At 51.4% G+C, this 27,299-nt stretch overlaps 15 protein-coding genes across 15 annotated transcripts; 6 read left to right on the top strand and 9 right to left on the bottom strand.

Moving 5' to 3' along the window:
* Positions 1-102: 102 nt before the first annotated feature.
* On the bottom strand, positions 103-441 carry QC763_300110 (uncharacterized protein; the record flags this gene model as incomplete). Its single annotated transcript, XM_062910475.1, has 1 exon — positions 103-441. One exon carries the CDS (start codon positions 439-441, stop codon positions 103-105), a length of 339 nt encoding a protein of 112 aa, XP_062766386.1.
* A 2,078-nt stretch (positions 442-2,519) lies between these two features.
* QC763_300100 (uncharacterized protein) lies at positions 2,520-5,620 on the bottom strand. Its single transcript, XM_062910474.1, has 2 exons — positions 3,672-5,620; positions 2,520-3,605 (listed from the first exon to the last, which is right to left on the bottom strand). Exons 1-2 carry the CDS (start codon positions 5,140-5,142, stop codon positions 2,956-2,958), a joined length of 2,121 nt encoding a protein of 706 aa, XP_062766385.1. The 5' UTR covers positions 5,143-5,620; the 3' UTR covers positions 2,520-2,955.
* Positions 5,621-5,832: 212 nt separating this feature from the next.
* Positions 5,833-8,221, bottom strand: GRE2_1 (methylglyoxal reductase (NADPH-dependent) gre2). Its single transcript, XM_062910473.1, has 2 exons — positions 7,860-8,221; positions 5,833-7,803 (listed from the first exon to the last, which is right to left on the bottom strand). Exons 1-2 carry the CDS (start codon positions 7,921-7,923, stop codon positions 6,770-6,772), a joined length of 1,098 nt encoding a protein of 365 aa, XP_062766383.1. The 5' UTR covers positions 7,924-8,221; the 3' UTR covers positions 5,833-6,769.
* QC763_0046730 (uncharacterized protein) lies at positions 6,199-6,723 on the top strand (the record flags this gene model as incomplete). Its single annotated transcript, XM_062905698.1, has 3 exons — positions 6,199-6,247; positions 6,394-6,518; positions 6,700-6,723. The coding sequence occupies 3 exons, from the start codon at positions 6,199-6,201 to the stop codon at positions 6,721-6,723; spliced, it is 198 nt and encodes a 65-aa protein (XP_062766384.1).
* Positions 8,222-8,321: 100 nt separating the features above from the next.
* QC763_300080 (uncharacterized protein) lies at positions 8,322-9,653 on the top strand (the record flags this gene model as incomplete). Its single annotated transcript, XM_062910472.1, has 1 exon — positions 8,322-9,653. The coding sequence occupies one exon, from the start codon at positions 8,322-8,324 to the stop codon at positions 9,651-9,653; it is 1,332 nt and encodes a 443-aa protein (XP_062766382.1).
* Positions 9,654-9,796: 143 nt separating this feature from the next.
* On the bottom strand, positions 9,797-10,807 carry QC763_300070 (uncharacterized protein; the record flags this gene model as incomplete). Its single annotated transcript, XM_062910471.1, has 2 exons — positions 9,797-9,867; positions 9,958-10,807. The coding sequence occupies 2 exons, from the start codon at positions 10,805-10,807 to the stop codon at positions 9,797-9,799; spliced, it is 921 nt and encodes a 306-aa protein (XP_062766381.1).
* A 206-nt stretch (positions 10,808-11,013) lies between these two features.
* QC763_300060 (uncharacterized protein) lies at positions 11,014-13,208 on the bottom strand. The gene is made up of 3 exons (XM_062910470.1): positions 12,817-13,208; positions 12,390-12,761; positions 11,014-12,338 (listed from the first exon to the last, which is right to left on the bottom strand). Exons 1-3 carry the CDS (start codon positions 12,961-12,963, stop codon positions 11,487-11,489), a joined length of 1,371 nt encoding a protein of 456 aa, XP_062766380.1. The 5' UTR covers positions 12,964-13,208; the 3' UTR covers positions 11,014-11,486.
* Positions 13,209-13,429: 221 nt separating this feature from the next.
* On the bottom strand, positions 13,430-14,804 carry QC763_0046670 (uncharacterized protein; the record flags this gene model as incomplete). Its single annotated transcript, XM_062905696.1, has 2 exons — positions 13,430-14,309; positions 14,424-14,804. The coding sequence occupies 2 exons, from the start codon at positions 14,802-14,804 to the stop codon at positions 13,737-13,739; spliced, it is 954 nt and encodes a 317-aa protein (XP_062766378.1). The 3' UTR covers positions 13,430-13,736.
* On the top strand, positions 13,488-14,768 carry QC763_0046680 (uncharacterized protein; the record flags this gene model as incomplete). Its single annotated transcript, XM_062905697.1, has 1 exon — positions 13,488-14,768. One exon carries the CDS (start codon positions 13,488-13,490, stop codon positions 14,766-14,768), a length of 1,281 nt encoding a protein of 426 aa, XP_062766379.1.
* Positions 14,805-14,867: 63 nt separating the features above from the next.
* Positions 14,868-16,256, bottom strand: QC763_300040 (uncharacterized protein; the record flags this gene model as incomplete). Its single annotated transcript, XM_062910469.1, has 1 exon — positions 14,868-16,256. The coding sequence occupies one exon, from the start codon at positions 16,254-16,256 to the stop codon at positions 14,868-14,870; it is 1,389 nt and encodes a 462-aa protein (XP_062766377.1).
* Positions 16,257-16,550: 294 nt separating this feature from the next.
* On the bottom strand, positions 16,551-18,846 carry QC763_300030 (uncharacterized protein; the record flags this gene model as incomplete). The annotated part of the gene is made up of 3 exons (XM_062910468.1): positions 16,551-18,520; positions 18,611-18,686; positions 18,826-18,846. 3 exons carry the CDS (start codon positions 18,844-18,846, stop codon positions 16,551-16,553), a joined length of 2,067 nt encoding a protein of 688 aa, XP_062766376.1.
* Positions 18,847-19,382: 536 nt separating this feature from the next.
* Positions 19,383-20,626, top strand: THI80 (thiamine pyrophosphokinase). Its single transcript, XM_062910467.1, has 2 exons — positions 19,383-19,841; positions 19,912-20,626. The coding sequence occupies exons 1-2, from the start codon at positions 19,673-19,675 to the stop codon at positions 20,568-20,570; spliced, it is 828 nt and encodes a 275-aa protein (XP_062766375.1). The 5' UTR covers positions 19,383-19,672; the 3' UTR covers positions 20,571-20,626.
* Positions 20,609-21,724, bottom strand: BOS1 (Protein transport protein bos1). The gene is made up of 2 exons (XM_062910466.1): positions 21,541-21,724; positions 20,609-21,464 (listed from the first exon to the last, which is right to left on the bottom strand). Exons 1-2 carry the CDS (start codon positions 21,541-21,543, stop codon positions 20,715-20,717), a joined length of 753 nt encoding a protein of 250 aa, XP_062766374.1. The 5' UTR covers positions 21,544-21,724; the 3' UTR covers positions 20,609-20,714.
* Positions 21,725-21,819: 95 nt separating this feature from the next.
* Positions 21,820-22,708, top strand: QC763_0046620 (uncharacterized protein; the record flags this gene model as incomplete). The annotated part of the gene is made up of 3 exons (XM_062905695.1): positions 21,820-21,826; positions 22,264-22,465; positions 22,555-22,708. 3 exons carry the CDS (start codon positions 21,820-21,822, stop codon positions 22,706-22,708), a joined length of 363 nt encoding a protein of 120 aa, XP_062766373.1.
* A 678-nt stretch (positions 22,709-23,386) lies between these two features.
* On the top strand, positions 23,387-23,896 carry QC763_300005 (uncharacterized protein; the record flags this gene model as incomplete). Its single annotated transcript, XM_062910465.1, has 2 exons — positions 23,387-23,427; positions 23,572-23,896. The coding sequence occupies 2 exons, from the start codon at positions 23,387-23,389 to the stop codon at positions 23,894-23,896; spliced, it is 366 nt and encodes a 121-aa protein (XP_062766372.1).
* Between the last annotated feature and the right edge of the window lie 3,403 nt (positions 23,897-27,299).

The raw sequence follows: 27,299 nt of genomic DNA, 5'->3' as shown, positions 1-27,299 counted from the left end.
TGCTTGCCCCGCGCACATCGAGCGGGAAGTGTGGAGTCAGCTTGGCATCATTGGCCAATCATTTCTAACTAGGTAAGCTGCGGGTACACAGTGCCCCAACCCTCACCACACTCCTCCATTGACAGGTTCATCAAGAGGCGCTTTGGGCAACTCTACTCCCTTGAAATCCCAGTACTTGATCTTGAGATTCTTCAGATCTTCCATCGGCGACCCATCCGCCCTCTCATCCAACGTCAGCACATTTACCCTAAACGTGCGCACCTCGACCCCCTCAAACACCCCATGCACCCTGTTGTAGAGAGTGATGCTGCACTTGGGGCAGAAGAACCACCTCACCCGCTCTGTGTCGAATGCGTACATGCCGAGATCTTTCTCTGCTGGTGTCAGGAGGGTAAATGTCGACGACCCGTCGTCCCCGGGGTCTGTGAGCATGGTGCCCATTTTGAGGCAGACGCGACAGTTGCATCTGGTGGCGTTTGCTCCATGGAGAGACGGAGGTGGTTTACTGAAGTCTAGCCGGATGGTGTACTTGGCAAAGCCGCAGTGACATGAGCCCCTGTAAAGGGTTCCTTCAGTTTCGACAGCGTTGGACATGTTTAAACGAGGGATGTTGTAAGTTGTGTGAGACGGGTTTGAGCTGAGCTTGCCATATAGATATATATACTCAACGTGGAACCGTTGAGCCTCCATTCAGATGGTGATAAGTGTCATACCTGCAAGTTCGGACCCGGCGCTTTGCCGGGGTTACACTACCATGACGGTCGATAGTCCTACGAGTCCGAACATGTCCGGCCCCATCGAATCAGAGACGGGCATGAGCCATGATGACCGGTAGATGTTTCTAGAACATATGCATCTATTTATTAGGCCTGGAAGATGTTGAGTCCTAGCACTTGTTGAACATGGGTGCCTGGAAGAAGCCTGTGCAATGCAGGTTGGCTGGAGCCCCATCTTGGATGGCTCTGATGGCATTGCCAGCCCCTTTATGACTCCACCTCCTGTGTCAACAACAAGTACCGGCTAGCTACATGTGTAACAAAGTTGTAACGCCAGCATGAACAGCCTGTATAGGCTTTTGTTTGCCTTTGTTCTTACGTTATGATCACCTCTACTGTCTAGTTTACGCTATGTTTTGCTACAAAAGCACCAAGTAAGTTTGAAACTTATACCACCAATACATAGTGATGTTCACCCACTGCCTATACGAGAGTTGAAATGTAGAGTCACTCGGAGGATTTGGAGGTAACACAACAGCACAATAGCTATCAGACATATCTATCCGTGCCAAAAAAAAAAAAAAAAAAAAATCGTTTACTGTTATCGATTTATGCTACGGCTATCTGCTGGATATGCTCTCATCAGTCAAGTTTCTGCCCAGCATAACAGTGAAGCTGCTATCCAAATACCTCTCACACCTCGCCGCTAACGACAACATCACCAAACAGGTCTCCCCTTCCCAAGCTCACCTGCCCATATAATCACCTTTTCTGGAGCATATGTCAACAACTCAAATGGCTCAACCTCAGTAAGCACCTCCGATCCCTCTGTTTTCTCCGTTTCGAGACGTTCCCGTTTCAACAGAACTGCGTAGCTAACTTCAGATCAACAGGCAAAACTTGGACCTACAGGTACTTGAACAATTTGCTACAGACCCTGCGATTCCGTTGCTCGATACTAACTAGCTGGTTATGTAGCATCAACGACGCGGTCGAATCACCAATGTAAAAATAGAAAAGAATAGCCTTACTGCGGGTAAGCCACCTTTCTAGGGGGTGTTGACTGGTGAGCTATCACATTATTTTTTCGGGGCTTCTATCTCTCATGGTAGAATTAGTTGTTTTTCTTGGCATTTATGGTGTATGACCTGCGGACTATAAAGCCGTGACAGTGTAAGAGCGTAAACCTAATGGTGTGGTTCAATGTTGGAGGCCGTGGACCACACCGAGAGGAGGCGTGTCTTATGCTGTTCACCAGGATTGCTTACCAACTATTAATAGATAGTGGCTTGAAGATCCCACTGCTTGGTAGCCTTGTTCATTCCTGAGATAAATGGCATTGTCTTTCACCCAAGCACATGTGTAATTGAATGGATCAAAATGGAGTGTTGGCAGCCCCCGTTTTGAATAGCACGCCCGGACGGACGGTCAAGAGCAATTGATCCTCTAGAGAAACAACACTGAGGAAACCGAGTGTTCCCCCGTTTTGCTCCCGCTGTACTCTTTTAACCTCAGTCGTCTCCATTTTTGCTAGCTTCTTGAATTTTTATGCCACCATCGAAAGTTGTCCCTTTCTGGGATAGCTCCATGTGTATTTCATGCATAACCATGCAATGCAGGTCATATAGAGCTGGGCCATGTACCCCAAGTTGATCGACAACAGAACTAAATGCCGTTGATGAGAGGCATGGTAGATCAGATTTGCCGGCGAACTTCTATGAAATCTCGCTTTCACGTTCATATAAATGGCAAACTAACAGCATATTCTTGCCACAAGCTTGATCAGAAAAATCAGAGAATAATGGACAGCAGCATTAGATGATATTTTAATATCGTGACAATTCCCCAGTCAACCTTCTTCCATCCGATCACTTGACCCTTTTTCAACCCAGACTATAGGTACCAACACTAATAAATGACTATCCGCTTCGACATGTAGAATCCAGGTGTACATTGGGCTCATCCATTCCCGGAAATAACAAAGAAAACGCCGCAAAATGATGATTGTGTGAAGATGATGATAGATGTGATGTGTAGGCAAACCCCTCCGACGCTTGAAAGACTAAAATGCAGTAAAAATGGCAAAAGAGCAAGAAAGCAAAAGGGGTATCTCAACCAACGCACGTGCCAGTTTCTCCGTTCACATCTCCTGTCCGTCCACATCCTACCTACCTAGGCCATGATGCCCACCTTGGAACCGGTGTCCCCGTAGCTTTTGAACACGCCATTATATATCCCTCTATCCCTTCCATTGCATGATTTCCTTCGTGGTGGGCAAAAACTGGGTATCTCTCTTGGTACCCATATTTGTAGCCTTGCCCAACGTCGCCGAATATTCTCCTCGCTTCTTAATCAAAAAAGCAAGGGCCAGCGTCGGATGGACGCTCCTTTTATTGGTTTTCTTCTTGCTGGCTGTGGGAGCACCACCAGCCACGACACTGGCGTCGGTGTCCTGATGGAACAGTGCCCGCGAGACTGCCGAGGCAAAATGTCGTGAATCTGCCTCTGTGACGTTTCCCGTCGTTTGCAGCAAGACCTCGGCAAATATGGCGAGTAGGTGCTTGACGAGATTGCGGGACGCGGTTGGCAGACGGCTGAGGGCTTCGGTCCAAAAGTCGAGTCCGGTTTCGACCCGTGGACAAGGCGGCTCGATGGCTCCCTCTTGGCGGGCCAGCAACACCCAACACCTTACAACTGATGACGTGATGAGAGGTTTGGGCAGTTCCTCAAGGTATAACAGAATCAAACGCGCGGCATCGTGGACCGTGTAGTCGGTACCTTCAAACTGGAAATTCTCGCCGTAAGTCGGTCCTGTGTTGAAGATTTCTTTGAGCTGTGCCACGTTGAAGGCGTTGCCGGGAGAGCAAAAAGCTCTGCCGGCTTTGTTGCCTGCAAAGCATCCAATGTCAGTGTTCTTCAGTCCTCGCAACGCAAAAGGTGGGAAAGATATGGTACCCTCTTTGCGAATGAACTCGCAGCACTTGTAAACGCCTAGCGGATATGTCCGGTACGATGACCCCCTTCCCCGATGTGACACCCGAATCTTCATGGGTGCCAGTTTGATACTCGAATTCAAATCAACACCAAACACGGTCCCCTGCTTCTCGGGCTGCGAATCACTTGTCAACCACGGAATTCTGCCAAAGAACCGAGGGTTGGTCGTCGAGGTGATCTCGGTGCGACTGTGAATGGTAGGCAGCGATGATCCAGTCGGCGGGGGCGGCATGTCGACGCAGTTGTCGTCGTCCTGTCTTGGTGCTGGAGCACTGAGCTCGTACGGAGTCAGCGACCGTTTTTCCAAAGGCTCCTCCTGCACTACCGAGTGTCGTCCGCGCATGCGCGAGAGGAGGGTTACCGACTTTCGTGAGCTCTTGATGCTGGAGCGCCACTCGCTCGACCCGGTGCTACCGGCCGATGAACTTATGCTCCATGCTTGGGGTTGGTAGGCCCTTGAATCTACCCTCCCAAACCGATCTATGCTGGATTCTCCGCCAGCGGCTCCACCAAAAGAGGCCTCTGTCGGAGTGAGCATAGACACGCCGTCGGTGTTGACGTCGTCTTCTTCTTCAATAATACCGAGACCGTCTGATACGTCCGAGACCATGGTCTTGATGGACATCTTTCTGGACTGCTGCTGCTGTTCCATGGAGTGCTGAAAATCCGCCTCGAGGGCGAGTGGAGTGAAGGGACCAAACTCGAGATCAGGGGAAGCAGTCTGGCTAAGAGGTTGGAAGATGTCGTTGACCACGCTGGGGGTGACGGGCCCGGATGGCAGCGGGCTGGGTTCGGTGTGAAGATGGTCCTCGTCCGGATCAAGTATCAACTCTGGTATGTCACATGGATGCGAGAACGGGAAGGTTGATATCCTGCAAGACATCTGGGGATGTGATGATGATGAGGTAGGGGTTGTATTGAAAGGTGTTGGCGGCAATTCCTTGTCCCAGTTCTGTGGGGGCAGCGGTGGGTTCTCCATGGTCTCTACCCTGTGCTGGCGATAACGGGCACAGATATTGGTGCTCTTGGCTGGTTGGGTGGTGAAGGTGCTATCGGAATCGGTAGCATCCAGGTTGTCGTCACGGTCGTTGCCGTCCTCCAGGTTGACATCAATATCACGCCTGTGGGGGCCCAGGGCTGTCTTGCTCCAGGTGCTGTCGTCGGCGAAGCGCATCAGTTTGCGGAAATCAACATGATGACGGGTCAGAGGAGTGAGAGAGCCAGAGTCAGAGGCAGAGTCAAAACTGGAATCTGGGCGGGCATCAGCACCGGGCTCGTTATGATGATCTGGTTGCGTTCTCGGTTGCCGTCTCGCCTCCTGTTCCTGTTCCCCACCCCAAGTGAGCAGGGCCGCTGCCAGTTGTTCGCCCAATCCGTGATCCAGGATGTCACTCATGGCTGCAACGTCGTAATTTCCGCCGCTTTCCAACATTACAACCCGATGACATCCGGCAGTGGAGGAGGAGGAGGAGGAGTAGGAGGATGGATGGATGGATGGATGGATGGATGAATGAATGGGTGGTGCTCCGGCGTACAGGGTGGACCGGACAGACGACGGTTTTCTATATGAGAGGCGCAAGTGATCCTACTAGACACCTCGCCAAACCGCATGCAGCATATATCCCCCTCTCGGTGCTCTGACACGCGGCGCACGCCGTCGAAAAGTTGCGTGCCACCGAAGGGTCCGTGCCGCCGTACTCGGGGGTGCGCAGGTGCTTGGCCCTGAGGCCATCGACAAGAACCAAGAACAAGGCAGAGGAGGAACTTTGGCACAGGAAACTAGTTGATGATGGAAAAGGACATGCGTACGCATCAACTTCTTCATCTATCCTAGCAGGCATAAAACCGAGGTGGGGTTTCAAAAGACAAGCTTCCAACGGCTCTGGGTCTGGTCTGGGCCACAGTATTTACAAAACTGGCGGGATCCCTGGCTTTGTTTTCTTTCGTTTGGGTTTGACCTGTCTCCTCCCCTCCCCCACCTTCCAACGCACAGCGGGGGAGGTGTCGGAGATATCCACCCAGCTAGACTTGTTTCAGGTTCCACCCCCATCACATCGTTGTTGCATCCCCTCGCTTTATCCGTAGGCGAGGCGCCTCGAATGCCAATATCGGCAGGCCGTTTCTTAGCAGAGGGCTTCTTTGTCGTCCATCCTCATCTCAGGCCCATATATAATACCATCCGATAGCTACAATATCCCACACTCACCGTCGCCCAGATGTCAACTTGGTTCGCCCAAGGTACCTTGTCTAGGTAGGCGCGGTACCGTCAATGGCCCAACCGAGCTGGCATCTTGTCTCCGCATCTTAATTACCACTTGCACGCAGATGCCAGCCTACGGCGCAGCATGTGCACTGCACTCGACCGCACACCACCATCCCGTCCCCCACTTGGGAAACCTGGAATACCGTCATCTGGAAGCGAACTGGGCCGCTCCGTATGGCCAACTTTGCGGCAAGGCAACCTGTTTTGATATCACTTTCAACATACATGTTCCAGACATTCAAGTCGATCATGATCCTCTTCGGACTCGCCGCTCGTCAGAACCAACATCATCACTAGGGTGGTTTGTGTGCAGCTACAGTATCACTCAACTGTCAACTGACGGAGATCGTCCAGTTGTTCGTCTGTGCGACCACCCTTTGCCGTGGTGAGGATGACACGACCGAGACAAGCTCTGAGTAGCTTACCGATGGGCCAATGCCCAATGCTCGAGCTTCCGAAGGAAAAGGAAAGGGGGTCGCACCGCCTCTGGCTTTAGGGACATGACAAGTGGTCAACTTTGGTCGCGATCAACTGTCAACCAAAGGGTATCTACCTAAGGTGTCTAGATTCCGTGCCTGATTCTGGAGTGGATCTTTGCTGAGAAAGGATTGATATTGCACCTTTTTTGTCTGTCACTGGAATCAACGGCAGGTCATTTGATTTTAGGTACATGATGATGTTTTGAAGTTGAAACTCAAGGAAAGAGAATAAGAAGACAATCGACAGGCAAACAGCTTTGGTTATCACTAGCAGGCTGGTTCAACTCTATGAACAAAAGGATCCACCTCAGATACTCCTAGTTGAAAGTCGTCCCCTTTTCAAACTCCAGCATACTTACCACGGCATCCCTCACACACTCTCTCAACCCCCTATACCGTATCCCCAACTCCTTCTCACTCCTACTCACATCAAACTTCCAGTGCTTGTCTTCCTCAAAATCATCCTCCTGCCCTTTCAGATTCGGGAGCACATCATCCCCCAGCACTCCCTTGAACTCTTCGTCCACAATCCTTGCAATCTGATAGTTGGAAAAGAACCCTCCTACAGTGTAATATCTCTGTCCCGATGCCGTCAAAGCCGCCAGGTGCGCATCCGCCACGTCCCTCACGTCCACAAACGTAAACACTGGCGCCGTGGACGGGATGCACGCCGATCCATCTGGGTTTCGCCACTTGCCATGAATCAGATCCCAAATCCGGCGGTTGGAGGTGTTCACCTCTGCCGAGCTAAACTTTGCCGAATTCGCCAGCGATCGCGAGAGCGGACCAAAAGTATAGGTGTTGTTGATCGTCGCGATGGTGAACCGCGGGTTGTGCTCCTCGAGAAAAGACCAGGCAGCCTGCTCGGCGAATTTCTTGCTGGCACGGTAGGTGTGCTCTGGCTGCATGGCCTGCTCCCAGCTCACATCTGACCAGGAGGACTCATCGTAGACATCGCGGTGGTTGGGCGGGTTGAGGATAGCGGCGCTGGAGGAGGTGATGACCACGCGGGTGACCGAGGGGCAGAGGCGGTGGATGGAGTCGAGGAGGTAGGTGGTGCCCTTGATGGCGGGGTTGAGGCAGTCATTGACGGGGTCGGCAAAGGAGAGTTGATAGGGGGATGCGGTGTGGATTACGTAGGTGAAGCGGTGGTCGTGAAGGATGGGATCGAAGGCGTTTTTGGTGGAGATGTCGGGGACGATGGCGTATTGGACTTGGTTGGAGGCGCCGAAGTGAGAGAGGGATTGGAGGAGGCGATTGCCTTTTTCTTCTGAGCGGACGGTGACGACAACAGGGTGGCCGTTGCTTGCCAGGGAGTCGAGGACGTGGGAGGCCACGAAGCCAGTGCCGCCTGGTCGGATGGTGAACTCTCACATGAAACTTAACAAGGGAAGTGATCACGCTTACCGGTAAGGAGAACCTTTTCCTTTTTCAGCGTCTGAGGCTGTTGTGGGACTTTGATCAGTGTCATCTTGCTACCTTTTTCACCCTTGACAATGTCTTCGTCCTGGAAAGGGTGGAAGTCAACAAACAACCGGGGTGTTTTTCTGCTTGAAGTTCAGAGCTTTCCAGCGTCCACGACTCGCAAGACGCCATCTACCTACTGCGCCAGGGATACAGCTCGGGCACCAGCCAAAAGTCCGGTGCGACGGGCTGCGTGGCTGACTGAGGTGCATTCCATCGGGACTCCGGTACATATATCCCCACCTCGTTGCCGAAAACACCTTTTACCCACCTGCCTCGTCATCCTTCCTTCCCCATATCTGGCTATTGAGCTCATCGGCTTTAGTTCTGAAGAGCAGTCTCAACGTCAACCTTGAAGCTTTGTGTTTGCCCAATCATCTGCCACACCGTCAGTAACAACCAAACATGCCCAGTGCCACTACCAAGGACGTCCGCGTCGCCATCATCGGGGCTGGTATAACCGGCATCACCCTCGGCCTCGGCCTCCGCGAACGCAAAGTCCCCTTCACCATTTACGAGCGCGCTCCTGGGTTTCGGGACATTGGCGCAGGCCTCGGCTTCAGTCCCAATGCTGAAAAGGCGATGGGGTACCTGTCCAAAGATGTTCTGAAAGCTTTCAAGAGGGTGGCAAACCCCAACGGAGAAGACTACTTCCAGTGGGTCAACGGGCATTCTGATGAGGGGGAGTTGATGTACAAGAAGTTCGTGGGCAAGGATGGGTTTCAAGGGTGCAAGAGGAGTGACATTTTGGACGCGTGGGCATCACTGCTGCCCTCTGGATCGGTCGAGTTTGGAAAGGAGCTCGAGGGAATTCGGGAAACGGACGATGGGGTGCTGGTCAGTTTTAAAGACGGGAGTAAGGTCAATGCCACTGTGGTGGTGGGTTGTGATGGAATCAGATCTCAAGTGAGGCACTACGTGCTGGGATCTACGGGGAAGAATCTAGTGAAGGCGGCGTACCCGGGATACTCGCAAAGGTTTTGCTACCGGTCGTTGGTCCCGATGGACCAGGCTGTCCAAGCGATTGGGAAGTACAAGTGCTCGACGAGGTTCATGTACAATGGGCCAGACTCTCACATCATCACATATCCCGTGGGAAACAGCTCCGTTTTAAACGTACTGGTTGTCATCTCGGATAAGAACAAGGATTGGCCAGAGGGTTTGGTGGCGCAAGGAAGACATACCTGTCAGGGGTCCAGAAAGGAGGTGATTGATGCACTTCAGGGATGGAATGAGACGGCCAGAAACATTGCTCAGCTCTTCCCGGATGAGATGGAAAAGTGGGCAATCTTCGATATGGCTGAGAACCCAGCGTCCACTTATATCAGAGGAAGGGTGTGCCTTGCTGGTGATGCGGCGCATGCCACTGGCCCTCATCTTGGTGCTGGGGGAGGGCTTGGGATAGAAGATGCATACTTCTTGGCCACATTATTGAGCCATCTCAACGACAAGCTGGAGGCGGGGTCTACTTCAGCCAAAGACGAGCGTGCAATTGTGGAGGCTGCACTGAAAGGATACAACGATGCCCGCTTTGACAGGACCCAGTGGGTTGTCCAGGCGACTCGAGAGGCCGTGGATCTTTTTCAGTGGCAGGATCAAAGAGTCGGCAACGACAAGGTCAAGTTTGGGGAAGAGATATCTGCCAAGTTTGAGAGGATTTGGAACTACGATGTTGTCGAGGAAAACGGGAGAGCAGCCAGTGGCTTTTTATGCGACATGGGCGCAGATTCAAAGTAGACACACTGCTTCTTGAGTCTATCCTTATGTGAGAGAACAACATCGGTTCTTCATTCAATTTGATCCATCGTCCAGGGTATCATTTGTTTTCAACCACGACTATCCTTCTCCACCCAACCCCTGTGCTTCCATGCATCCAACCATTAAAACTTCATAGTATAAAAGCCCCCCTGTGGCGTACCCTCCGGTCTCTTCCTCGCCATCAAGGCCAATCCTGCCAACTTATAGTTAGCACACGCCATAAAGCGGAATAAACACCTCGGCCACCTCTCGAGCAGCGTGATCAACTTATAGGAGGACATACGATCTTCCCAGGTCTTCTTGGGTGCCGTAGCCTCATGATGCAAATGCATCGCCCACAGGCACCACACCGCCACCAAACTATCCAGCGTCCTCCTGTCTAACTCCACCAGAACCTGGAGCCTGGGCACCTCCCATCCCCCCCCATCACCAACCCCCCCATCCGGATCCCGACTACTCCCCGGCTGACCATCACCACCGCCAAACTCGCTTCTTTGCCCCCTCCACTGAAAGGCCACCGCCCTTCCATTCGAATCCTTCCACACCCATCTCTCAGCCCCCCCCTCCTTGATCTGAAAGTGATACTCCCTCGGCACCTTCTCCCCCTTCCTCTCCAACCTGGCAACCTCATGATCAGGCAATACCCTATTCGCGCGGTACCCTGTGTGAAAAGCAGGCGACTTGGCAATATGCACCTCCCCAAGCGTCTTTCGACTCTTGGGAACGGCCATAGCCTGGAAGGGCATCCCCAGGATGGGCAGGTGGTGGGACAGGGTGTAGAGGTCTTTGCCGCGGTGGGAGATGACGGGCCTGCCGGTGGCGTTGGAGGCTCGGTACCTGTACTGCACGCGCTGAAAGTCGACTGTTCGAGAACCGTGTGTGGGTGTCAGGATGGGGTAATCGGTTTGGTAGGAGGGGTCTGAGCTCGGGGGTGTGGAGGGGGAGGGGGAGGCGTAGATGAAGCGGCCGTGGATGGAAAAGGTGGCTGGGGGCATGGGGTCGTTCGGGTCGAAGGTTGTTGATTCTAGCTGGGAGTAGGCTGGAGGTTCTTCGGTTGGGAGGGCACCGTGGGAGATGGTGGGAGGGTTGTCTTTTGGTGGGGGCGGGAGGTATGGTGGGGGTGCGAATGACATCTTGCGTGAGTTGGGCCGGGATTGATCTGATCTGTTCAGAGCGAAAAACAATGTTGTTGATGTTGTAGCTGCGTCTCAACATCCAGATAGGTGTCTGCTTGCGGGGTGGTCGTGACTTTTGAAGACCGAATGCCAAGATGCTTTGAGGGCAGTGTCTCATTTTGCCAAGATGGGCACTGCCACACCCCCCAGGTTGCGACACTTGGGTCCCGTCTTGGCGGTTTGAAGGGTTGGGGGATTTCTTTGTCGACATCTCCAGCGCCCAGGGAAGATGACGGACATTAACCCTGAGGCAAGCTGTCATCATATTGGGAGCTCGAAGCAGCAGGGAATCGGGTGTTGTTTGAAGTCGTTGATAATCTCTGCCAAAGCTTTGGCATGGGGGAACATGGTCTCTTGGCTTTCAGATTACCTGGTAGCTACCTACCTACCTACCAGGCACCTTATTCATCCACCACTCTCAATTTGCCTCATCTCTACATATTTCAACAGTAGTAGTGTAACCACATATACCTACCTACCGAGATAAGACAGGTAGGTACCTATGCATCGTGTTATCACTAGATAATAGGTTCGGCAAGGCGGTGCTTCAGAGCGCTTCTTGAAGCATACCTACATACAGCTCTAGCATGAACCTGTCCTCCTTCTTCCCAACAGCACAAAAATACTGCACAACCAATCAAGTCATCCCCTCATTCACCATCACCTCCATCCCACACCACTTCTTCGGATACCCCAACAGCTCCTCATCCCCACCCACCGTTCCCCCATAGTACCTCTCCAAATAAGCCAAAATAGCCCTCCCCTCAGTCACCGCCCTCCTCCAAATCCACCACCTCCCAAACTGCCCAATCTTGGCATGATACCACGCAAACAACAGCAGCGCCTTTGCGTCCTTTTCCTCCAGCATCTCCCTGAACCTGACCGGCAGAAAACTTACCAGCACCAAAGACACAAGCAGGTTATCCTCGCTTATCTCCAACGGCAGAACCCTCCCCACCACCACCCCAGCGTCATAATACGCGTTCGTCTTGGCCGACACACCCGCGTGATCCAACCTCAACAGCCTCCTCAACGGCTCCGGCAGCCGGGCAATCGCGTCTTCCTCGGGAAGGAGTTCTACCCTCGCGGCGGGACCGGAAAGGACAAACTCGTAGGAGATATCCCTCAGCGCGGAATCAGCAGCGTGAGTATCGGCTAGCTTTTGGACGACGCGCTTTCCCGAGCAGATCTTGAGCCAGTCGAGGTCGTGAGGGGAGGAGACGAAGGGCCAGTGGGAGGCTAGGGGGAGGGAGGCGTCGAGCTGGGCGAAGGAGGTGCAGGCGAGGAGGATGGTGCCCATGAACATGGCGTCTTTTTGCACGCGGCTGAGTTGGGAGGGGTGGCTGGATAGAAGCTGGTTGAGCTGGGAGGAGCCAGTGGCGTGGTGGTAGAGCTCTTGGATGGAAGGGGACTCGGTGGTGAGGGGGGAGGCGGCGAGGCGTTCGTGCATGAGGGTTACGGCGAGGACGAGGTGGAGGAGGAAGGGTTCCTGGTTGGTTAGCACTGAAGGCATTGTGACATGTTAAGGGGGTAAGAATACCCGAATGGCCAATCTGACACTCTCCCTGCGGTACAGATCCAGTTTGTGGTTCATCTTGAGCGACAAGATGGTCTTCTCATGGAACTGATTCAGATATCTCAAATGCTGATCCTTGAACAGAAAGCCATTCTTCACAGCCTGCGGATCGGATTCCCGAATGTGGTCGTTGAGCATGGTCAACACCTGACGGTTCAGCGACAAGCTGGCGAGAGATGCATATGTTAGATGAGTCTCTCTGACGTTGACCAACGGAAACACCTGCTCTGACCATGGCTGAAGAGCGAGTGCCTCGGATGACTTGAGGGTGCGGTCATATGTGCACGATACACGGAAGCTGGTGCAGTTGTTGCATATCGGCTTTGATTCGTCACACTGCTCCGGTTAGGACCAACGAAAATGGGGTGATAACAGCAAAAGAAAACCATACCTTGATGTGGCGGAGTTTGCAGTTGACGCACCCGCTACGGGATTTGGTATGGCTTTTACGTTTACGGAAGCTGGTGTCTGCTTTCGATCCAGACTTTGCTTTTACGATGCCACTGCTCTTTACAGACGCCATGTTGGTGCTCGACATGGTCGGAGGGTGGTCGAAAGGTGGAGATTAGCGGATCCTGGCCCGAGAGGTGGGGCCGGTAACGCCGGAGGGAGAGTTCTTTGTTGTTGTTTGCCCAAAAGCTTTTGGAATACTCGGCGGCAGACGGGAGGATCATCCTCTAGTCGTATTCAAACCCCAATACAAGTTTGCTGATGTTGAGGGATGAGCAAATATTAAAAGACGGCCTTCAGGTCAGAAGTCCAGACGTTCCGATTTGAAATCGGTCCAGTCCCGCTATTCCCAACGGTCCACAATCATTGGCCCGGAGAGAACCACGCTAACCGCAATGCGTATTTCAAAAGTACACTAACCCCGTGATGTGCCTTGTCGCCCGTTTGGCCAACCACATGTCATTGGCAGCCAAGTAGGTCGTAGCCACCGGAAGTAAAGTAAGGTATTATGGATTATGGACGACAGAAGGATGGGACTGGTGAATCACAATACGGCAGCAGGAAAGCCATCGCGCCGGCAAAACGACAACAACATGGCAGCACCTTGGCAGGATGATGGGGTATAAAAGGAAGGTCCTCGAAACTGTTGTTGCGAGCAAGGTACGGCAGGTATCTCTCACCAACAAACAAGAGTCTGGACACACCAGACAAGACTTTGTCACTCATACGTACAAACAAAACCACAACACCAAAATGTCCCTCCCAACCCACATGCGCGCCCTCCATCTCCCCACAATCTCCCCCGATCCTCAAATCACCCTCCGCACCGTCCCCGTCCCCACCGTGGTCCCCGGCTCCGTCCTAATCCGCGTCCTCGCCGCCCAGGTTTCCCAAAAGGTCTACGACATCTACTCTGGAAAAGTAGGTTTCACCCTTGCCCCCGACATGATCATCGGCGGGGGGTACGCCATCGGCCGCGTAGTCCAGCCCGGCCCGGACACCACCTCCCTCCCCGTCGGCAAGCTCGTCATGATCCAGTCCTTTCTCCGGGCGAGGGACAACCCGGACGAGATCCAAGCTGTTTGGGGCACCTTTGACGGCGGAGTGCCCGCCAGCAGGGAGTGGATCGAGAAAAACTGGAAGAATGGCTCTTATGCCGAGTATATCCTTGCCCCGTTGGAGAACGTCGAGCCGTTGGATGAGGAGAGGCTTTGTAAGCCAAAGGGGGATGGTGGGTTGGGGTACAGTGTCGAGAATCTGTTGCAGTTGCCTGTGCAGCTTGTTGTGCTGGGGGGGTGGAAGGGTATCGGGCTGCGGGCGGGGGAGAGGGTGATTGTTGCGCCGGCTACGGGCCAGTTTGGCGGTGCTGCGGTAGAGGTTGCTGTCGCGATGGGGGCTGGGCAGGTCATTGTCATGGGGAGAAATATGGAGATTCTGAAACGGATTCAGGGGTTGTATCCCAGGGGGAAGATCCAGATTGTACCCATGTCTGGGGACGAAGACGGGGATGTGCAGAAGCTGACAAGCTGGGGGCCGGTGGATGCATACCTTGATATCAGTCCGGCTGCTGCAACAGGAAGCACCCATGTGGGCAGCTGCTTCAAGGCCTTGAGGAACTATGGGAGGGCCTCGCTTATGGGCGTGCTCCCAGAGGGTCTCTCGGTAACGTATGCCATGATTGTATGGAAGAGCTTGACGGTCAAGGGGCAATACATGTATGACAGGGCTGACGCCCAACAGATTGTCAAGATGGCCGAGTCTGGCGTGCTGAGGCTTGGACCGGAGACTGGCGTTGAGGTTGTTGGCAGGTTCAAGTTGGATGAGATTGACGAGGCATGGGCGGTTGCTTCGAAGAACACCCAGTTTGGGAAGCTCATTGCCCTCACCCCTTGATGCCCGGTACCTGTTGCTTCCCACATTTCCCTTCATTATAAACCAGCAGAGAAGGCTTTCGGTCTAGTTATTACTCGCTATCATTTGTTAGATCAATGGCTACAACTGCCCCTCGCCCCCCTCCTCCTCGGCTTTGAGCGCCTCGATCCTCTTGCCCAACCAGGCTCCATAAGCCGCAAACATCTTGACCCCCGCCCTTGTCTTGCCGGTGCAAAACTCATGCAGCTTCTTATACCTCTGTAGTATCAACCTCTCCCTCCCAATGTTTGCATATTCCTTCACCTCCAAGAGCCCTGAAATCACCTTCTCCAAACAAACCGGACACAAATACGGCGGCTGCCTCACATCCTCCATGATCCCTGCTGTCCCCTGCATGGCGCAAGCATAATAATTGCAATGCCCCAAACAAAAACAATGCCCCAGCTCGTGCGAAGCCGTCAGCGCCGTCCTCCCAAACCACAACCCCGCCAAGTCTTTCTCGGGCGCCGGCGCAGCAACATACGCATCCATGGCCGCCCTCATGGCCGTCCCCCCCCCCTTGCCCTCCCCAGCACCGTCCCCCTCAACCATCATCACCTTCCTCCTCTTCACCCCCGCTCCAGACCGTATCCCACACTTCCTCCTCACAAAATTCCCACAGTGACTCGCAGGCCACATGTGCGCCCGTTCAATCTCCTGGTACCAGTCCAGCCCAGGATGATACCTACTCGACGTCACAACCGAAACCCTGCTCCCGCCGTACGCCCTCCCGCAGCAGAAATCGTCCGTCTCGTCCTCGTACAGATCGTGATGAAGCATCATCACAAGCGCGTACCGGGGGTGGATCTCCTTGACCATGTGCAGCAGCCCGTCCAAAATGTCGCCCAGGTTCAGCTGCCGCTCGTAGGCGCCGTCAGGGCAGGGGCGGGTGCGGATCCGGGTGATGTTCTGGCCTTGCTTGAGGCCGATGTACCTATTTTCGTCCTTTGCAGCGTTTGGTGGGCAATCATCATCTTCCCAAGGGACCCAGATGAGATTGGGGGTTCGGGTCACGGGGAGAGGGTGGTAGTAGGCGGAAAGGTAATCGGTTAGGTCTTTTGGTTTCGGGGGGCTGACGTCTTCTTCCCCCTCGGTGGCGGTGAGGGGGACGATCCACTCCCTCATGTGCTTCATCTTGGGGGAGTAGGAGGGTGGTGCAGCAACGTGGATGGTGTTGGGGGTGCTGGCGTTGAGGCGGTTGCGGTGTTTGGACCTTTGCCAGACCTTGACTGTCTGCCCAGAGTCGGGGTCTTTGGGGTAGACGGACAGCAGGTCATCCGGGAGGACCAAGGGACCTGGAAAGGTGCCAGCGAGATTTTGGGCTTCTTCTTCATCAGCCGTGTCTGGTTCTATGCGGCTGGCAAGGGATGCTGCTGCTCTTCTCTTGGCGGCCGGTGGGCGCGCGAATCCAGCCTGGGTCGCGTTTGGCGATACATCGAGCAACAGGCTTGCATGTTTACACGGGGCCATTTTTATGAGACCAAACGGATTCGTGGTGATTGAGGGAGTGAATACAGTAAAAAGAATACGTGTTTATAAAGAGAGCATGGCTGGGGTTTTTATATCAACAAGATCTTGGCTGTGTTTTAGGCAGCAAGCTGTGGTGCCAAGACTCTCGCCGTAAATAAGGTAGGGAGGTAACCAACGGAATGCTGACGCTCTTTCAGGGGCGCAAAAGAACAATACAGACAAACATGATGCAGATGAACAAGATGATTGGTATTTCTGGGTAACCAGGTCGCAAATAAAATAATAAGAAATTGCCTAAATCAACCAGATCATATCAACTCCGGGGTTGCGCACATGTGGGTTGTGTTGCTCCGAAGCCTGCCACAGAGGCTTCAGTCGAATCAACAACCAAGCTGCCCTAAGCAAGCTGAAGGTTATGGGCAAAGCACCCACAATAGCACCGGCCATCCACCATTTATAGACGTTGAAATGGTTTGGGTTCCGGTAGAACTCTGCACTCTCAAAGTCCAAGTATCCAGCCAGCCCTCCCTTGCATATGCAGTTGTTGAAAATACCGCTGAAGGAGGCGAAGATGATGAGTATGAGAGTGAGAAGCGCCAGTCCATTGAAGGCATGGGCCACGGCTCTCATCCAATTATCAGGGTGTTTGTAGCATGGCAGCAATGACAAGAACCAAGAACCGAAGGTAAGAAGGCCGTACACTGTGTAGGACCCAGACCGACAAGCGAAACCGACAGTAGGAGTGTTGTATGAGATCATAAATGCCATTCCGGCAAAGAGCCAAACTATCGTTAGTGAAATGAATGCCATCCTCCACCACGCCCAGGGCCGCGGTCCATCGAGCCTGACACGCGTATGTTCCACGATTTCCTGAATGGACCTCATCCGTCGATCGGTTCCGTGGCTGTCATAGACACTGTGCACAACAGAAAAAGCCAGACCATGGTAGCCCATTTGTCTTCCTTGGCCAACAAACTCTCCAATGAAGGGGTCGAATCTTACCGGCTGCTGAAAGGGACCAAATAGAGGCATTTGACCGGGCGGTAGCTGCAACGCGCGCAAATTCTCTTCCTTGTTCCATGTCCACCAGTCCGGTGACGCAGGCGGACCTCCCGCCGGCATGACTGGCGGCGGAGTCTGGGAAGCAGGGATTCCCGAACCTTTCTCCCACCGACGGATTGCGTCGGCGTTCCACAGCCATCGAGACATCAACTTCCTGCTCCGATCGGCCGACATGGGATTCCGGTCCAGAATGGAAAATAAGACAAGCAGCGGCAGCCAGCTGACTAGAATACCTAGAGCCAAAGCGTGAGCTGTGGTTCTTTCGCCAACGTCGCTGAAAGCCAGGACGACGGCCATGGCGTAGGCGACGCAGAAGAGGAACACATTGACAAGTGATGGGTAGATTCCTCGACGACGGAGCATCCTGAGTTGAAACGCCATTTCTTGAAGAAGTTCTCTCGTCCACACCTTCGCTTGCTCCGACCGTTCCCTTTGATCTGGTGTAGTGCCGGCTGGCGGGTACGTCGTGGATTGGGCATGAGCGGCTGCCTCTCCAGCATCCAAGTGTACAAAGCCTCTAAATAAGGCGTAAACGAGGGGCTCCAAAAACTCGTCACTGCTTAAATCGGGCATGTTGAACTGGCCTATGCAGCTGAGCACGTAGTAGGCATCCATCTTGAGTGACCGCAGGTTGCTGTTGCCCGAAATGCCTTGGCCTGATGACTTGGTTTCAGCTAAACATTCGTGCATCTGATGGATGTTGAATAATGTGTTTGTAAGGGCTGTCTCGGGAGACCCGAGCCAGTTAAGCAGGGCGCGAAGGGTCCCCATGATCCTGGTCTGCCACCACGGTGCCCCGGCCGTCCTGCGGTGCAAGGAATCGTATGGAAGAGCGGAAAGCAAGGCCATGATAGGCAATATCCAGTTGGAAATGATGCTGAGGGTGGTCGTGATATCCGAGTGCCAATAAAAGTCGACAGGGCTCTCACAGAGCACCTTGCAACCCTCGGTGGTGATGGTGATGAACTTATCTCTGGAAGTTTGCTCATACTCGGAGTTCATCCCCCGAACGGCACCACGGTATATGTACTGCTCTACGGTCACGTTGTTGATGCCGTTCCATTCCTCCTTTCCCTCCAAGATGCTGGTGACTCGTTTTTGACATCTTTCGAAGTTTGGGCCGACATAGTCCTGAGCTCCGGCAAGGTCGGCGCAGAGCACTGCGGTCAAAACGATTGATGGTTTATAGATGATCATGGTCTCTAGTTGAAACAAGGTGTCGGGTGTGATGTTCAGCTGAACCGGGCTGCCACGGGCCAGTGGGAAATAGCTGGAATATATACCTAACTCACCAACCATGGTGAATGAACGGTTGTCAAGGCGCCTGTCAGGCGTCCATTTGAGGAGAGCGTCACCGAAAAGTCGGGTCTAGAGCGTGCTAGGTCGAAACGATATACTTCAATATCAGATAACAAAGTCGACCAACACATACATTTAACGCATAGCCCTCAAGATATCAAGGATGCCGACATTGAAATTCAGCCAATAAGGCGGTTCATATCCCAACCGGGATTCCTCCTGATAACATGGAAGCGGGCGGCACAGCCAGTGCCACAACTACTGGGACGGGAACGGAAGCTTGTGCGCGGCCTGGATGTCACGATATGCTGCAGCTCGATGAAATGCGGCGAGAGGATCGAGTCGATTTTGGTAAGGTACTACGGTACCTACCTACCTTGGCGTGAGGCTGTGAGGTTATCAGGCTGCTTGATCCCTACAGCGGGCGGCTAATTACAGCATCCCGACTGAGGCCTGCAGACATGGAATCCACACTTACGTCGGCGTGGATTTGACGGTTTTTATCCTCGGTGCCTCGAAGCGTTGAGCGGAATTGGAAGTATATAGTTTCCTATAGAAACTATGTTCTATAAAAGAGACCACAGAAAGCTTTTGGCCCCAAAAGAAAAGCCATAGGGGCAGACATTTGTAAGCAGTGTCATCTCTTCAATTACCTACGAGGCGACCCCACATAAAGCTATCCTTTTGAGAAAGAGATATTGTGTGCTTCCTGTCATAGTTTCCCATGCCTAGGGTTAGGGTTTCACTAGTCTTGTTAAACAGTTTGCTCCGAGCTGTCCGTGTTATAGCCTTGCTCAAATTGTAGCGACCTCAGTTCCAAACACTTATAAACTCGAATATAGAGCGCTCACAGAACTTATGTACCCGGCTATCAACTCCTACAATCCACATTGTCCAACTTTTTATTCTGGGCACAATTCAGAGATTCCACCACGCAGCATTGGAGTTTACATCAAGCCCTTTCCCTAAAGCCCCCCCCGCTACCCACCTGGTATCCTCGCATCCCCGTCATCATCCTGCAGGGTACACTAACCAGCCAAACAGAGCATCACAGCATGGCTGCATGCATTCCCCAGCAAAAGAAGGCTTCGCCCATCATCGAATGGAACCCTACAGATATCTTCCGTCCTCCATCCAGTAACGCACCTCCCGACTACGCCCTTCTCATCCTCAACCAGCCCATCCACAATCATGTCGGCATGATCAAGAGACTATGGAATAATGGTCCGTGCCCCCCTGCTCTCCCCTTCATACCTATTCATTACCCCACACATTAACTCAACCTCCTCTACAGCCATCTTTCATATAGCCGCCGACGGTGCCGCCAACTGCCTCCACGATGTGGCCGGCATTCATTCCGACCCCTCCTTTGACGACCTCGACGTTATCATCGGTGACCTGGATTCCATCAGCCAAGTGGCGCGCACCTACTACGAGACCCCTCCAAGGCGCACCAACGTGATACACTACCGCGATGACTACTCGACCGATTTCGCCAAAGCAGTTGAGCACACCCGCGCGAAATATCGTCCCTCTCCCAAGGGGAAGGACATCGTCGTCGTTGGCAGCCTCGGGGGCAGAGTCGACCACGGCATATCCCAGCTTCACCACTTATATCTGTTTCAGCGGGATCCCGACTATAACGAAGGCAAGATGTACTTCTTCAGCGGCGAGTCTTTGACCTTCATGCTCAAAGCAGGCAGAAAGCACGTCATCCGGGTGAGGGACGGTCCGGCAGGGGAGAAGGACGTGTTCGCAAAGTGGATAGGCATTCTGCCTATGAAAGAGCCGAGCTACATCACGACCAAGGGCCTGGAATGGGACGTGACGGACTGGCCGACGGAATTTGGGGGGCAGATGAGCACCAGCAACCACATCCTGCCCGAGACCCAAGTCATCGAGGTAGAAGCAACTAAGGATGTGCTATTTACTATGTCGCTGAGGGAAATCTAGTGGGACGCTTTCGCTGTGATGATCAGAGGGGCGGAGCTCACAAAACAAAAACTTCGGTCATATATACCTTGGTACCAGTTTGCCGTAAAACCATGCCAAAACTCCACACTTCATGACTATTTCCCACTCTCCCTGGTCGGGACACTACCGCAGGTAATGCAACACTAACCAGCAAAACATAAAAAAGCCCATGACACCTCCCCAGAAAATCCACTTATCCTGCTTCGCCCTCCGTTCTACCATCCTAATAGTATCCCCCGATATCCCGAGCGTATTTCCAACACTATACAGCTTCCGCTGCGTGTTTTTGAGTATCTCCCTCTGTTGCCCCAGATCGCCCAATACAGCCTGGCCCCTAGCAATGTAATCATCTAACGCCGAGTTCGTGTGCTGGAAAAACGCCTGCTCCCTCAGCGCATGCGACTCCCGCATAACATCACCGCTCCCTATCCCCATCCCACCGCCAGACTCGACCGTGCTGTTCGTCCTCGCATGCCCATATCCCGAAGTAGTCTGTACACCTGACACTGTAGCGCCAGTATATGGGTTCTCGGGGGTTTGCGCGGCAAAGGGCCTCCTCCCCAGCAGCTCCCCCCTGTTGTTCACATACTCCCGCTCTTCTCTGTCCTTATTAAGTCGGTCGAGCAGGGCACGGTACGACGAGATTTCCTGCTTGAAGTCCTTGATGCGCTCAAAGGCCTTCTCTTGCTTGGCCTTGTTGAGCTCCTGCTTGGCGAGTGTATTGTACTCGTCTATCGTTCGGGAGAGGGCCGCGAGGCTGGCGCTGACGGAGCCGAGGATGGCGGGGGTAATGTCGGCGTCGGGGGAAGAGAGGGAGGAGAGATCTTTTCGGAGGGAGGTGGATTGTTTGAGGGCGCTATTGAAGGTTGTGTTCTATTTGTGAGAGAGATCAACAGTCAGCAAGGGGCGCGCAAGGCTGAGGGGTGTGGATTGAGGTGGCTAGGCGTACCATCTTGCCGGTAGGTGGCTAGAGGGCTGGCGTGCGCGATAACGATTCAGTGATGATGTACCCGGATCGCAGGAGTTTCAGGGCAGTTGACAGTTGTTTTGCAGTGTATCCGAAATATAAAGTTGAAGCTGCTGCTACCTGGCATTTGGACCCAGGACCCATGCACGTTAGCTCCCCACAGAGACCACGGGTGGGGTGCTGCTATCTAGCGCGACAGTGGGGCCCGTGGGGTTGTAGTTGTTCTCTAGCAGCTGTTGTGCTTTGCAAGCGAAAGTCCCTATGGCACGTGCATTCAACCATCATCCTCCACACTTACAACTAATATACCTATACTATTACCTCTGTCCAAGCCCCCCCGGGGGTTAAATAGTAGCTTGCTACCATTCATCGATTACCTCAGAATAGCGTTAGTTCCGTCGCTGCGCGACTAGCTTTTTAACAAGGCAGGTTGGTCGATTTTCGACTTCACGAGCCCACCAAGTCAACAAGCCGACCGCCGCGTCGCCTCCCGACGACCAACGCTCTGAGCGCAAGGCCCAGTTCGACCGCCGCGTCAACCGAAGCCACACCAATTTGATCGACATCACCGCCGTCTGACAGCATGATACCCACCAGAAAATCGGATCCTATTTCCCACCATTTATTTCCCATGCAAAATCGCGCTTCCGCCGAAACCAGCATCAAAATCCTGTGTCGATTACATCTTCACGGCCGACTTTACAGTCAGTCCAGCACACCCACCACTGGCAACGCCGGCCAAATTCACGTCAAACGACGAAATCCACCAAGTCGACAAAAAACGACAAATTCTACTGCCAACGCAGCTTGACTGCTTTGTCTACCTTGCCCATCAAGGTGCTCAAACAAGCTTACCGCCTGCCGGTGTCGGAATTCTGCAGCGCGCCGCCAGCTTCACAGTTAACTTGTAAGCCGGCCACCGATTCTCCAAATTCCATCGTAATCAATAGTTTTCCACCACAATTGACGAAAATCAACCCCTTGTCCGCTCTCAAGCCCAGGCAGCCAACCGCCCCGCGTTAAACCGTTAGGTGACCAGTGCCTCACCGCCCACGATTTCTGCCGCGCCGGCCGCCCTCCCAAGAGCTCAGCCGACGACCCACTCTTCCACGACAACTGCTCCTTCAACAACCACCTACTTGCCCAGTGATCACCGGTAGCCGGACAAGCTTTTGCTCGTTGATTCGAACGTGAGGCTATTTATAAAGTCGCCGCGGTCACTAGAACCATCACCCTCCCTAGCTGGCAATAGGTATAAGGTCACACCTCTTTTCGTCTTGCCCGCTCAATAGCCTACAGCTCTCACAGCAACTCCCCCTTCCCGAGCGACCGCACCGTCATTACGTCAGCAACCGACCGTCAAGATGACCTTGCCTGAGCAGTGGCCTACTAGTCGCCAGTACGTGCCCCCTCACCAATGTCATACTACCCCGAGCGAACTAGCCGTCAAGACGACTTCCACCGCACCCTCCCACATCATCAACACCAAAGAATATTACAATCAGTGTAGTATCTACTTTCACGATAACCTCACTGTTGACGATGACGACGAGCAGAAGCCCAGGTTCCACAGCTAATGGTCACATTATTTCTGGAACGCCGCGTCAACGACCTTACGGCTGCTCTGAGAAAGCCTTACAGCAGCAGCTTACGTCACCTTCGGCACCCAGCCTTACAGACTAGTTATACCAGAAGGACGAAGAAATCGTCACCCTCAAAAGAGAACTCTCGTTGCGTATATACTCTGTGCAAAAGGACGAAAAGGCAGGCCAAATTAAGGGTCTTGAGTATCAAGTCAAGACTCTGGAAAACAAGCAACTCCAGCTGCATGATTACATTGATAGTCTGGAGCAGCGTTTGCTTAACCTTGACCATTACGTCATCCTGTTCAATGGTGGCATCTTCCATTTCAATTGAGCCCACTAACAACTGCATCGCCTTATCTACTACAGCTATTACAGGTCTTCGCGATGCCCTCAACTTTGACGCCAATAAGCCCGCTGCGGGCCCAATGAAGGCTTTGCCTTGGACTTCGTTCCACTCTCCTTGCCAGCCGCCCCGGCTCCCATCACCCCTGAGCGACAGTCAACACTGCCTACCAAAGCCTTGCCCGGCAACAAGCCTCTGGCAACAAGACGTTGCCTGGCACCAAGCCTATCAACAAGCCTTCCACAGGCAACGGCCCTCGCACCCGCTCATCCTCACCCTCGCCCGGGACCAAGACCTCGCCTGGCAAGCCACGCCGGGAGCGTTTGGTCCGCTCGCTTCAGCCCTGCGCCCGTTCAACCTGCGGCACCGCCTTTGCCTCGCGCAGTCAGCTATTTATTCATTTACATAAGACTGGCTATACCAGACCTGAGGCGATACTTCCGCCGATGCCGCCTTCACCTACACCCAATATTTTCAAGGATTTCGTCATCAAGAATAGCAGCTGGCGTAATGGGAATCTGGTCCAAAGTCGATGCAAGCCGACTGATGGCTCTGTTGACCGCTGTCAGCTCTGATATTGGCACAGGTCTGGCAACCTAATCTTCACCACTGTTTACAACTGTGGGTTGTAAGCTTTTCCTTATATGGGCCTTGCAAACAGCGCTTTGCAAGCTTTTTTTTTTTCCTGGCGCTTTGGCACCAGCTTTCCTTTGTTTGATTACTTTGAGCCTCTCCTCGTTGGTCAACCTCTCTTATCGTCAGCAATGCCCATATGCCTTTATTTGTCAATTACTACTTGCTCCCACTTATAAGAGCAGTTTGATAGTTAGTTCAACGGTTAATTACTGGGACTAGTTGCAAGCCTTCCGCAGTCAGGATCCATAGAGCTATTAATAATTAATAGATTAATTGCATTTATTAAGGACGATGACGTTTTCCGTTATTGCTAGTATTAACTACCTTAAAGCACTTTTTTTATTATAGACTAGCTCGGTAAATTAGATAAGGCGATTTGCTATTACACTTACACTAAGAAAATATATGGTAGCGGGTGACTTACCCCACAAAATCTATTACTAAGATGTAAGCGATTAACAGCTATATCGAAATCCATTAAATTCCAGTCACTTTACTACTAATTTCTATAGCAAGGGTACTTTTCAATTGTTAAGGCAATGCAAACCCGCTTGCGCAACACTACGGCTTTTAAACCTTCGGCTACTAACAAGATAGAAATTAACGCTTTTGTCAACAAAAACGATAGTTACAACTCGCTTTCAGCCGAGCGTTTTTACCAGCTTTAATTAGCAAGACAATAACGGCTACACTGGCATTTTAGGGCTTACAGGGCCTTAGAGCTTACACGTAAGCAAAAAATAGCTATATATATCCCTAACCCTCTTTAATTCTTACTGACTAACTAGCTACAGATTCGAATATAAGCTTTACTTAAAGACGCGCATATGGATTACAAAGCTATACGTAAGGCTACTAGCGCGTCGATTAAATAGATCTAATATGCCCTCACTATATCGTTAACTCTGCGAACTAACCGCCGTAGCCGGAAGCCCTCGCAGTTAACCAACGAAGAGAAGTACCGTATTGCTCGCTTTTTCAATGACGACCCTATCGCTCGCAAGCTTAGTTGGCTAGATTTAAAGCTTTATTTAGAAGGATTTAAATACTAGAAGGATATAGCCTTTACTATAGCTATAGAAGTTACCGAGTATATTTATTAAGTTTTACCGCTTAATATCAAGCTAAACGACTCGCTTTTGCTCGTAAGTAATTAGCATTTTGGCTTTAGCTGAAAGACTAGGAATATATAGCTTTTAGTAGCAAGACTTAAGCTATTAATAACTTAGTATAGAAAAGGTAGCTTACTTGACACAAATTTAAAGATATTAAAGGCTAGGCTACTTTTCGGCAAAGGTCTTGCAGTTGGATATTTTGGGATATAATATGTAGGTGTGAAAAAGCTAGCTCTTTTGTATAGGAAAAGAAATATAGTGGGATTAATGGTAAGAAGTATTAGAGGTATATTATCCCTATTGACTATAGTTTTATAATAAAAAAAAGGGTATAGGGTACTTCTATAGTTTTGTAACAAGATGTTAAAATAGGTGCTATTAAGGCTTGTAAATATAGGCTGAAATAGCTATCGGCGCAGTACACTGAGAGCGAAGAAGAATTTAACTGCAGCATTCGACAATTGCCGTAGCACTGAAGGAAGGAGAATTACAGGGGCGGCGCCCTGTAATATATAGAAGAGAATTACTGTAACATAAGCTTGTGAGGCACTAATAAGTATAGTAAACCAGTATATTAATTAAACCTTATAGACTAAAAAATACTATAGTGGATAGGGTGTAAAGCAGAGGTTTTATAGGCCCTCGGCCCTTTACTTGCTCCCCGAGAGTAACTCTATTCCCGGGCCTAAACGCGCGCTTTCCGGGCCCAAACGCCCGCTAAATTCGCAAACCAAATATAAGGTTAGGGGCCACGTTACAGGCTACGTTGCCGCTACCGTTTAACCACTGCAGGGCACCGGCTTTAGCGCTCGGCTTTCCGGGACCTCGGATTGCTTCCGGAGGCCGAGCTTCCGCTCCGGTAACCGCAGTCCCTAAACACTGCTAATTCAAGTCATCGTTTTGCCTCTAAGGCCCTGTAATATATAGGGCTCAGATACACTGTAAAATCCATAAACAAAAGCTGTATTTTAACATAATACTACTATAAATAATGTTTATCTTACACTTTACTCTAAATATACTTTTGTTAACGTATAGGTACTACTAAGTGCCTTACTTACTGCCTTACAGACTGATATTACAGTAGGCAGTACAGCTGTAAGCAGTAACGGAACTTCCCGGCTATTGTGGCCTGAGGCTTAGCCAATAGATACTAGAACCTTCTAAAGTAGCTACAAGCTTACGTAGTAAGTTGCCACAATAGTGTAATCTACAGGGTACCTTTACTACCGAAGGTTTTATGGATTTCGGTAAGTCTACACTAGACTCACCTAAGCCCACTAAATACCTAAAGTAGTATAGGGGCTTCTAAAGCCTACAGGACCTATAGTAGACTTACGAAGGCCTATATATCGACCTCTCCTTTTTCCTGTAGAATAGTTCTTTTCTTTGCTTAAAGGCAAAAGTTTAAGGTTACGGCCAAGGCTAATAGGTTAAGGCTAAAGGCAATAAAAGCAATTTTTATTTCTTATACCTTACTATATTACAGTGCTTTACCTTCCTTCGGCACTACCGTCGTATCCTCCCGCTTCCGTTTGCGCACTGCTGTATTTTTACAGCAACCCTATATAGGCTCTATATTATAGGCCTATCAGGACTTCGCAGCTAACAGCTATAATAGTAAAAAGACGCTTTTAGTATATCTATAATTAAGTTAAAGTAGATGTATAAATATATAACAAACCTTTATGTAAAACCTTAATAAGTTATTTTAATTAAAAGTACTTTTAAATAATTTTAGTTTAGTATAGATGAAGAATATAGAATAAATAATTAATCTCGAGTATAATAGTTTAGGTACTAATAGTTATAACTTATAGTATATACTACGGAAATATATAGCTACACTACGTAGTTCTAATCTATATATAGACCTATAAGCCTCCTAGATTCTTAACCCTTGAAAATAATTTTATTTTAAATTATTAACTCCTAATAATAACCCTAATTTAAGTCATTGAAGATTAATAATGCGTATCGTATAGCTATTACCTATCGTAATTAGTTATACTAAAGATTAGCAATGCGTGTCGTACACAGCATATAAAAAGTTATATTTAT

Source organism: Podospora pseudopauciseta, chromosome 3 (assembly GCF_035222475.1).
Source record: "Podospora pseudopauciseta strain CBS 411.78 chromosome 3, whole genome shotgun sequence".
In the NCBI taxonomy this organism is placed as follows: Eukaryota; Fungi; Ascomycota; class Sordariomycetes; order Sordariales; family Podosporaceae; genus Podospora; species Podospora pseudopauciseta.
Note: the sequence above shows the minus strand (reverse complement) of the source record. Positions and strands in the feature narration are given on the sequence as shown.

Bases quoted from the DNA above. Each gene is read 5' to 3' on its own strand.
- QC763_300100 (XM_062910474.1), bottom strand. From the start codon at position 5,142: ATGTTGGAAAGCGGCGGAAATTACGACGTTGCAGCCATGAGTGACATC. The intron at 3,606-3,671 runs GTACCATATCTT...GATGCTTTGCAG, and splicing joins CGAGTTCATTCGCAAAGAGG to GCAACAAAGCCGGCAGAGCT.
- QC763_300060 (XM_062910470.1), bottom strand. From the start codon at position 12,963: ATGTCGAGCACCAACATGGCGTCTGTAAAGAGCAGTGGCATCGTAAAA. The intron at 12,762-12,816 runs GTATGGTTTTCT...TAACCGGAGCAG, and splicing joins GCAAACTCCGCCACATCAAG to TGTGACGAATCAAAGCCGAT. The intron at 12,339-12,389 runs GTATTCTTACCC...CTAACCAACCAG, and splicing joins GTGTCAGATTGGCCATTCGG to GAACCCTTCCTCCTCCACCT.
- THI80 (XM_062910467.1), top strand. From the start codon at position 19,673: ATGGCTGCATGCATTCCCCAGCAAAAGAAGGCTTCGCCCATCATCGAA. The intron at 19,842-19,911 runs GTCCGTGCCCCC...CCTCCTCTACAG, and splicing joins CAAGAGACTATGGAATAATG to CCATCTTTCATATAGCCGCC.
- GRE2_1 (XM_062910473.1), bottom strand. From the start codon at position 7,923: ATGACACTGATCAAAGTCCCACAACAGCCTCAGACGCTGAAAAAGGAA. The intron at 7,804-7,859 runs GTAAGCGTGATC...CCATCCGACCAG, and splicing joins GGAAAAGGTTCTCCTTACCG to GCGGCACTGGCTTCGTGGCC.